Below are 10,104 nucleotides of genomic sequence, written 5' to 3' on the forward strand. Positions count from 1 at the left end.
CACATACTGATGTGAAGAATGACCAAGCAAGGCTAGCTATGAGCAAAGAGCATGTCCAAAAGCGCCTAATACCATTGTTGAATGAGAATGAAGATCTGAGACGAGGAATCCAAGTCACAACTTATGATTCAGAAGGTAAATCGTATCCCATGGTGTTCAAGATTTGGGTGGGAAAGCTTCCTGTCTTGACGGGAGGATGGACAGCTTTTTGCCAAGATCATAATCTGGTTGAGATGCAAGATTTTGTCACTGTATGGATGTTTCGAAATGTTGCGACGGGTTGTCTTTGCTTTGTAATCGATTCGAGAAGGTTGCCGGTGCTTGAAACTATCAAGAGAAGGAGAACAAGGTCAAATTAACATATATAGATCACGGCCATGAATCGAGAAAGGTCTCATACTCTAGCTGATTACAGTAGGTTGGCTTAATGCCATTTGTGTTTCATAGTATGTTTGCTTAATGCATTAGTTCTGGTTTGATGCAGTTATATGATCCCATCTTTTAAGTAGAATATGGATGAATTGTAGGTTGTGGCTGAAACTTCTACAAAACTAATCAGATTTCGATTCATTTTAAAGATCAAATATCATGTTGTATAATACACAGAAAGAATTTACTCTTGTTCAACCAAAACACATATTCACACTGAATGTTGGGGTTGGAATGCTACTTCCCCAGATTCTTCCTCGCTGCCAGCAACAATGCCACTCTCGCCGCGTGCCAGTTCTGATAACAATGCGGCAGGTGCTGCCTCAGACACTGTCTCGCCCACCAAAATCGCCACAATTTCCTTCATGCTAGGCCTTCTCTGAGGATCAGGATGACAACAAGTCAACCCAAGCTTCAATGCAATCTCCATTTCCTCCTCATCATATTCCCCTTTAATTCTCTGGTCTGCCGCCTCTCTCACCCTCCCTTTCAAATACAACTCCCTCACCCAATCGACCAGCACTACCTCCTCCTCCTCTGCCATCATTTCAATAGGCTTTCTTCCACACGCCACCTCCAACAACACTATTCCAAAGCTATACACATCGCTCGCTGCTGTTGGCGCAGCTATGGTAGCCAGCTCCGGGGCCAAGTACCCCAGCGTGCCAACCACACGCGTCGTATTAGGCACTTCACCATGCTCATACAGCTTGGCCAGTCCAAAATCACCAAGCCTGCCTCTCATTTCCAAGTCCAGCAATATATTGCTCGACTTAATGTCTCTATGAACCACCATTTGGTCCCAGCCATGGTGCAAATAGTTCAACCCCTCTGCCACATCCGCCAGCACACGCCGCCGTTGCTCCCATCCCAAAACCTTCTTCGGCTTGTCAAATATCCACCTGTTCAGGCTGCCATTAGGCATGAAATCATACACAAGCATAAGCTGGTTTCCTTTTCTACACCACCCTCGCATTTGGACCAAATTCTTATGCTGCAGCCTCCCCATGCTTGAAATCTCGGCCATGAATTCTCTCAACCCCTGCTTCGAATCATGGTTCACACATTTCACTGCAATCTCCGTCTTGTTCGACAAAACTCCTCTGTAAACCTTCCCAAATCCACCAGCTCCCAAAAGCTGATCTTTTGAAAAACCATCAGTAGCCTTACTCAACTCTTCATTCGAAAATCGATGAGGCCAATACTCCATCTCCCAATCCTCAATATCATCATCATCTTCATCCTCCATCTTCTTCTTCCTCCAATACAAGTAAACTCCAGAGGCTAAAATCACCACAAACACAACGCAAGCTGCCGTGATCCCTGCAATGGCTCCCTTAGACAACGACTTCGAAGAAGCCTCGACCTCGAAAACCGGTAAATTGGTCACATTGATCTCTTTAGCAACTCCGGTATCACTAAAACTCCAAGCCAAAATCCTCTGCGGCTCAATCCACTGCGTTTTCCCCGCCGAAAACCCCACGAACATCTCCGACGACACGTAGTTCGCAATCCTTGCATCTCTAAAGCTCAGCGTAGGCAGAGCAGGCCGCGGCAGGCTAGCCGGAGCCACCGTGACGTTGATCTCGAGATTCACGCCGTCGAATTCGATCCAAGTCCTTACATTCTCGCCACTCCGCATCTGAACCGGAACGAAGCCGCCGCTGGAGTTGTAGTACCCGGCGGGCCTCGTGAACGCCGATTCGATGTTGTTGAGATCGATTCCGATGTGGTTGCCGTCGGGATCGTTGAACTCGGGGTTACGTCCGGTGTCGAATTCGACGGCGAGTAACGGCGCGACGACGGGGACGGTAGCGTTGGTGAAGAGGCCCAAGTACTGGCCGGCGAGGGCGTTGGGGAGAGAGGTGGAGTTGGAGAGGAAGAAGCAGAGGCCGAAGCCTGGGCTGGAAGCGATTTGGGGGAGATCGGAGAAGACGAAGGAGGTTGAGAACGAAGTGAGGGAAGTGGAGGTGGAGTTAGGTCGCATGGTGAGCTTGGTGGTGTGGAAGAAGCGGCCGAGGGAGTACTGGACGGTGTCGTTTGTGAGGCGGACGGCGGAGGAGTCGAGCTTGGCGTCGTTGGTGAGAGTGAAGTCGGTGGCGTTGGAGATGTTGGAGAAGGAGTTGAAGAGGAAGTCGAGGGCGAGAGTGGGAGAGAGGAGGTGGAAGAGGAGGAGGAGGAAGGGAATAGCCGATGGCCTCATCGGAAGAGGTTTCCGGCGGCTGGCGGCGGCGGCGAGGTATCCGTAGTCAAATTAAGAACAAGGCATATGGAGGTTGACTGTGGAGAGAAGTGGAGAAGTAGGAACGGACGGGATCCCCAGTCAAAGTCCAGTCAAATTAAATTTTTATCCAGAAGGAGTACAATATTCTCCAAATACTAAAGTCAACTCCACATGTATATTCTGATGATCAACTACTTTTTCTCTTTCTTTTAAGAGATCAACTTACTTTTTTTTTTCTAAGAGATCTAATTTTTTTTTTTTTTTTTTTTTTTATTGAGAAGAAAGAGATAACTAGTTTTTCTCAAGTATATAAGTTAATACTTGAAAATTTTGAGTGGTCGTTAGATTAGCAGGTTGATGTGTTGAGTGTTACCGTTGAAGTGATGATCTTTGTTTAGAATAGAATAATTATGTAAAAACGTAGTTTAGATAATTACATACTAATTAGAGAGTTAGACCATCTCCAACAAAGAGCTTCAAACTCATACCCACAGTCAAAACAAATTATTTTTAATCTCCAACCATTAAACCCATACCCATATATAGGTTTCCTTCTACCCAATCGACCTAAAATGAGTCAACCTTCAAGGAGGAAACTCATATCTCTTAGCACAGGACGCATGTCTTGCAAGTGCACATGAAGGCCGTAGGAGGAAACATTGATTTAACACGCCAACCTCTGGGTTTCATTCATACGCGCGGAAAACGACAAAATAATGGGCTGGAAAATGGGGATGCGTTGTACATGTGTTAGTTGCGTCAGATAAGTTGGTCCAGATCAGAATAACGGATGGTTGAGATTTGGTTTTGTTTGAAAAAAAAGGTCTAGATTTAATTCATTTCCAAATAGAAGAAATTTATATATAATTAGTGGGGCTTCTCTAAAAGGTTAGATAGTGTTTGGATCACCATTTTGGGTTTACGTATATGAATGGTGGAGACTGTGATTTGCAGCATATATATACTAGGTGTTAGTGATGCACAACAGAAATATAACTTTGGGGCTTTATTTTTGAAGACCTTTCTCTCAAGGTTAGAGGTATAAATTATACCGTATACCGTATACCGTATAATGGTTGCTGGGTTCTATGTTCTTTGATTAAAGTTTAAGGTCTGGGAATATGCTTTTCGAGTTATCGTCATATGTATGCTGAACTTGTAAATTGTGATGTTATGGAAGCAACTTTCAGTAAATGTGCTAACGTCCGCATACATTGATCTTAAGTTAGGGTCAAAACGTGGGACACCGTTTTAAAGTTTTAAAAACGTGAGATACGAAATTTTGTTTCTCTAAAAGGTCAGACACTGTTTAGATTTTTTTTTTTTTTTAAGTAGATCAACTTCTTTATTTTTATTTTTTAGAAGAAAGAGATCAACTAGTTTTTCTTAAATATATAAATTAATACTTGAAAATTCTGAGTGGTCGTTAGATTAGCAGGTTGAGTGTTACCGTTGAAGTGATGATCTTTGTTTAGATAGTTACATACTAATTACAAGATTATTATAACTCGTCCTCGACCCAAACTTGAAAAGCAAAAAATAAAAGAACATATTTTATAGATTTATGCTAAGCGTTGCTTGATTACATTATGAATATGGCTATATGGCTAAGATAACCGCTTCACATTTCAAACGGCCATGTGGAAATGGTTGATTTGTGGAAGATTGTAGCAAGGTATAAGAGAGAATAAAAAATGGCGCATGTAAGCAACATTATGTAACAGTCATGGCGGTAATACCTTCAAGTATAGACTTTTGGTGAAGGCACCTTCACAAATCTAGCTAAGCACCTTCCCTGATCATCTCCTCTATCTCCATCCCATTCAACACTCACAAAAATCAAGAAAAAAAAAAAAAAAAAGAAGACAAAGAAGATAAGAAGTATAAAAATCTGTAAGGGAAGAAGAATATGGATGAATTTAGAAGGCGATATGATAGAAAATTTGGAGCCTTACGCATAAAAGACAACGAGAAGAAAAACTCTTACGTTTCCATTTCAAATAAGCAAAATCATACAAGTGAGTTCATTTCCATATGAACGAATAAGTTGTTCCATAAAACTGTAACATGATGCTTAAATCTAACTGTTTAGTTTATGACATTATTTTTTAAATACATGAACTGAGTTGAAAACTATTAGTATACATGGGTCTAGCAACGGACTAATTTGATATTTTGTGTCATATATATACTTACGTTTAAAGACGTGATTGATTTTAGATCTACAATATGATACGTGTCGAGAGTTCTCGTCTTTTATAATGTTGTCATATTCACTCTATGGATTACATTCTATATAACAACGCCGACTCTAGTACTTGCTCCAAACGTTTGTTACACATCAAGAGCCATTAAAGCTAAAACAAATGTCTGATTAAATAGTCATCAACTCATAAGATCAAAATGAAGAAATGTTTATCCATCCTTATTTTAAAATTGGGCGAGAGTTTGGAACTTTGATTGTCAATTGTCATTACAGGAGGAATATCACCATGTCCCATCTAATGAGTCACGACCTATGTGGCTATGTAGCCACTCAACCACTTGACCATACATAGAGAATCTTGCCTGCCCGTGGTTCTTTATTGGCCACCACAAATAAACCCTCTCAATATTTTCCGGTGGCTGATGTGAGCTCCCGGCCCAACCCACCTGGGCTGGACCTATTCATTTCATGCCTTGTCACTGCACGTGTCAGCTTGGCAGGTGGCCTTTACCTTACTCGTGTCTGCCTCTGCGTAAACACGCTTCCCACTCGATAAGATAGGCCGGGTATATATTATCCGGGGAGTTAACCAATAACGGCAGCACCACCTGTCCTCTTGGCGGCATTTGGCAACAGTCCCTATTTCATTTTTTTTTTGTTGGACTCGTCTTCCTTCTCCAAATGGTCTTATAAATCCTAATTTTTGTTCTTGAGCTCGTTGGATAGGAAATAAATTATTATAAGACAGACTAGAAAAAAGTTATTTGTGGTTATAATTGAAAATAATGAGACCAAATAGGATGATTTTCTACAATGCAATTGTTTCACATATATGACATTGGGTGGTGTACATCAATCTCAAACCGAATGGCCATCCTTTATCATACTCAGAAAAATCAATTATTTGACATTCTATCAACAGAAGGAACTCGATTATTGACGAAATAATTGAGTTCTGTTATACTTATTTTGTGTGAAGAAGTACAATTCAAGAAAATGAAGATTGCTTCTTCATTCCAACTATGTGTGATGTACATGGAATGTAGTTTTGCCGATAAACAATATACGTGGAATGTAGTTACGATAAGGTGTTCATGAATTAGACGGTATTGTCATAAATCCGTTATTTTGAGTATGCTGAATGAAAAGCGATGAATTGTTTTTTTCATTGTTTGTTCAAAAGTAAATATGACATTTAGATCTTACGCAATTTTATTTGCATTAATATTGATGTTGTGAATCACTATTTCCCATAAAATGATTGAGAAGTGTTCATGACATATATAAATGTTTATTTGAGACCTATGTTCGTTGGGTAGGCGAGCACAATAATTGTTGCTAACCTAATCAAATATCATTATGAAAATTAGATCGATCGTATATGATTTTATTTACAATAATATTAATATATAATTGATAGATAAACAAACACGACAATTAGTGAAATGACAAAATAAAAAGGACGATTAGTGATATAACACGGAAGAATCACACAATTACTTAAGATACATGTCCACCATTATGAGCCTTATAGACGATTAAGAGAGCAGAACAATCCCATCCAAATTGCTAAATCGGCATCAAATCTAAAAGGAATTCACCCAAAAATAAACAAAAAATACCACAAAAAGAACTTCCCTGGCGTATCCGTGTAGTGCAGGTCCTTTTCACCGGAAATTACTGCAAATCCAACTAATAGCGGAGCTGGTGAAATAAAGGTGAACCAACAAAAATGATTCCATTTTGACTTTGCAGTGAATAAATTCCCTCAAATGTGAAAACCTTCCTATAATTCTTTTCTTTTTCCTCAAAAGAAAAAAAAAATCATAATTTCAAATTTTCATGATGCTTCCAAAACCTTAACGGGCCGTCCCAGGCCCACCCAGCACCCCATCGTTTAAGAAAAGAAACGAATATCCGAATAATAACGGGAACCACCACTCCTACTTTTCCTTTGCGTGTGGGTCTCTAGCCGACGTCACCCATTCCCCCAAATCCCTTCTATAAATAAACGCCAAAATCACTCCCTGAGGTTTGAAGCCTCAAGCCCCCAACTCTCTTCTTCCTCTCTCAAATAATTCTCTCCAATTCTAGATCCTTCTTCAACTTCAAAACACACTCACACTATGGGAGCTGGCAACCAAACCAAACCCGCCGCCGAAACCCTAAAATTCCTCTGCAGCTACGGCGGAAAGATCCTCCTCCGCCACACCGACGGCGAGCTCCGTTACGTCGGCGGCCACACTCGCGTCCTCTCCGTCGATCCCTCCATTTCCTTCTCTGGTTCGTTGCGTTTCACTCCACTCTTTCACCTTTGACTCCAAATTTTGACTCAATTTTGGATTTACTGTTGTGAATTTCGTTGCTGATTCTGTGTTTTATGTAACAGAATTAATGGTGAAGCTCACTGAGTTCTGCGGCCAGTCCGTCACTCTCAGGTGTCAATTGCCGGACGGCGACTTGGAGACGTTGATTACGATCAAGTCGGATGAGGATTTGGCGAATCTAATCGAAGAGTACGAACGTGTTTCTTCATCTTCGTCTCGTTCATATAAGGTCAGAGCGATTCTCTCGCCGCCGAAATCGCTGAAGCAAGTCTCGCCAGCTCAGTCCACAACGTCGACCGGCGGCGACTGTTCGCCGTCGAAATCGCTCTACTCCGACTTCGATTCGCCGCCGAAGAGGTTCTATTCGCCGACGGCGGTCGGTTATCAGAGAGGGACGGGGAAAGTGTGCTACTATCCTTGCCATGTCCAGCGAACTCCCTGCGAGATTCCGTATAAGCACCACCGGTATCACCAGCACCTCCATCAATTTCAAGTCCCTCACTGCAATTGACCGGCGACGACTCGATTCCGGCGATTGGAAACCTAAGCGTTTTGAGGAGGCTCTTCTTCAGATATAGATGACGACAAAAAACAGAAATTAATCGGAATTTAAGGAAAACAAAGCGAAATATGGGGATTTTGTGTTTATTGTGAATTGGAGAGGATTTTCATACCTATTTTTCTTCTATTTCTTTAATTTTTTTGTCCATATTTACGAGGTGTGTATAATGACAAAAATCTACGGCGCTCTTATTTTGTGGCGCCGGGAATTCCGGTACATATATTGTAGTTTGGTCTCCGTTCACGGCCGTTTAACCAGCTGTCCAGAACGTTCTCTCCATGATTGCCACGTACTGTCGTAATGGGTGTGTCACGTCTCACTAGCCGACGAAATTTCCAACTACAAGTCGTTTCTTCGTTGACGTGTTACCCGTTTCTGTTGCACCCGTTTGATTAGCCTATTTAGCCGTTTTGTTTTTTTGTTTTTTGTTTTATCTTTATTATGTTTAATTTGTGTTAATGATTCTTGTGTTTTTATTTGTTTTGCAGGTGGAGTATTTATTGGGGGAATATGCTGGAGGGCTTGTGCTTTGAACCTTCCTTGAAGCAATGCCAGCTTGGTCTAAAATAAAGTCATCAAATTATGAAAATTAAATGACACGAATTTTCTAAGTGGACCAAGTCCAAATAGAACTTGAGGTGGCAATAGTCGTGGCCTGGTTGACTTGGTAACAAATTGAGATTATGGTTTAAATTTATGAAAAGAGAGAAGTGTCTTAAAAGATTATAATAAAAATGTTCTTGTAAAATAGATTACTTATCTACGTGTTTTCTTGAGACGGCCCGAAAAATATAATTAGCAAATCATTTTGACCGAATATATCTTGCCAAGTCGCTGCAAGGCAATTAGTATGACATATGTGACATATGTGACCAAGAGGGAGGTGGGAACTGGAAAGGAATAAATTTGGTTGGCCAGTTGGTGGCTGGTTGATCCTAAGAAGATGGAATGACTTTTGGGAAAGACAAAGTACTGGTCCATATGGTGCTTCTAATACAAGTCTTTTGAGTTTTTAGTCGACATTTTGCCAAGCATATATTATAAGCAACCTTAGGTGTGCTTCAAGAGCCTAGCTTGCTTAATTCATGACCCCCTCAGAAAAATGCAAGTATTTCTATGAGTACACCCCTTCAATTCTTGGGAGAGAATATTCTACATTGTGCTTCAAGTCTCCAACTTGGGCTTGGACAACAATATTATTTCAAAGGGCGATTATCTCATGATCATTTAGGAAAATAATTCTAATTTTATGCCATTAACTCACGTTGTTTTAAATTCTAAATAGAAAAGATGATATTCTAGGGATGACTAGATTACAATTTTGTGATTGAATATGAAGCTGGATGTTGGGTTGGAACATTGACACATTGTAATATTTATACCGTTAGGAAATGGCGTTTGAAGCTATAATGTTTGTTGATGCTCGATGTTTCTTAAAGCTATTGGCCGTGTTTGTTTCATCGGATATAGGACCCGGATTTCATTAAACTTTATAGGAAATCACATATACATCCTCCAAAAAGATTTGAAACACAAATAAATTCACTTGTGTTATTGTTAAATAAATCCTCTGCATGTCATGTGTCATAGTTTAATTTACCAAACTAATCCTACACTAATTAAATATGCTTTTAGAAGTGAAAAGTCTCTCATTTTGAGATTTTTCAGTAAATGGAATACAGTAGCAGGTTTCAATAACTTAGTGTAATAGCAGTTAATTCCAGTAGAAGTAGTAGCAAGGGTTAACATTGCAGTAGAAGTAATAGCAGGGGTTAACATCGCAATAGAAGTAGTAGCAGGGGTTAACATCCTAGTAGAAATAGTAGCAGGGGTTAATATCCTAGTAGAAGTAGAAATAGTAGCCGTGTCCAAACATCTGTTTTTCATCCAATTCCTCTGTCATATAATGACTTGCATTAAGAAGAAAATCAAATTAGAAGTCGCTGCGCCCACAAAAAAAGGGTAAAATAGACAAATTACATTCAATCCCACCAAAATTAGTAAAGTTAGGGGGTTGTGATGGGTACGAGATGTGTATCGATATGGGGGAAAAAATGGTCATAAAAGTTATTTTTTCAGAATTTGACTTTCTTCTTGATGCCACGTCATCACTTGATGGAGGAATTGGACGGAGAACGAAAGTTTAGACACGGCTGATGAAAATTGAGAGTTGAGAGGTGTTTTTGATGAAATTGAAAGAAAAAAGACTAACATGATGATCGACCTAAAATTGATGGGGGTAAACTGAAATTAGTCCTTTTTTTTTATACTCATTTGCACACTACTAGCAACCAAGAAAACCACTTGCACAAAGAAATCTGCCATACTCTGAAACTAAATATGCACTCCAGTAGCT

The 10,104-nt window shown here is 40.3% G+C and overlaps 2 protein-coding genes across 2 annotated transcripts; one reads left to right on the plus strand and one right to left on the minus strand.

Moving 5' to 3' along the window:
* Window positions 1–345: 345 nt before the first annotated feature.
* On the minus strand, window positions 346–2,632 carry LOC101310228 (L-type lectin-domain containing receptor kinase S.1-like). Its single transcript, XM_004300961.1, has one exon. The coding sequence runs from the start codon at window positions 2,630–2,632 to the stop codon at window positions 641–643; it is 1,992 nt and encodes a 663-aa protein (XP_004301009.1). The 3' UTR covers window positions 346–640.
* A 4,263-nt stretch (window positions 2,633–6,895) lies between these two features.
* LOC101311572 lies at window positions 6,896–8,574 on the plus strand. Its single transcript, XM_004299090.1, has 2 exons — window positions 6,896–7,142; window positions 7,249–8,574. The coding sequence occupies exons 1-2, from the start codon at window positions 6,986–6,988 to the stop codon at window positions 7,695–7,697; spliced, it is 606 nt and encodes a 201-aa protein (XP_004299138.1). The 5' UTR covers window positions 6,896–6,985; the 3' UTR covers window positions 7,698–8,574.
* Window positions 8,575–10,104: the final 1,530 nt, after the last annotated feature.

The sequence above is a fragment of the Fragaria vesca genome, linkage group LG5, assembly GCF_000184155.1.
Source record: "Fragaria vesca subsp. vesca linkage group LG5, FraVesHawaii_1.0, whole genome shotgun sequence".
Taxonomy (NCBI): Eukaryota; Viridiplantae; Streptophyta; class Magnoliopsida; order Rosales; family Rosaceae; genus Fragaria; species Fragaria vesca.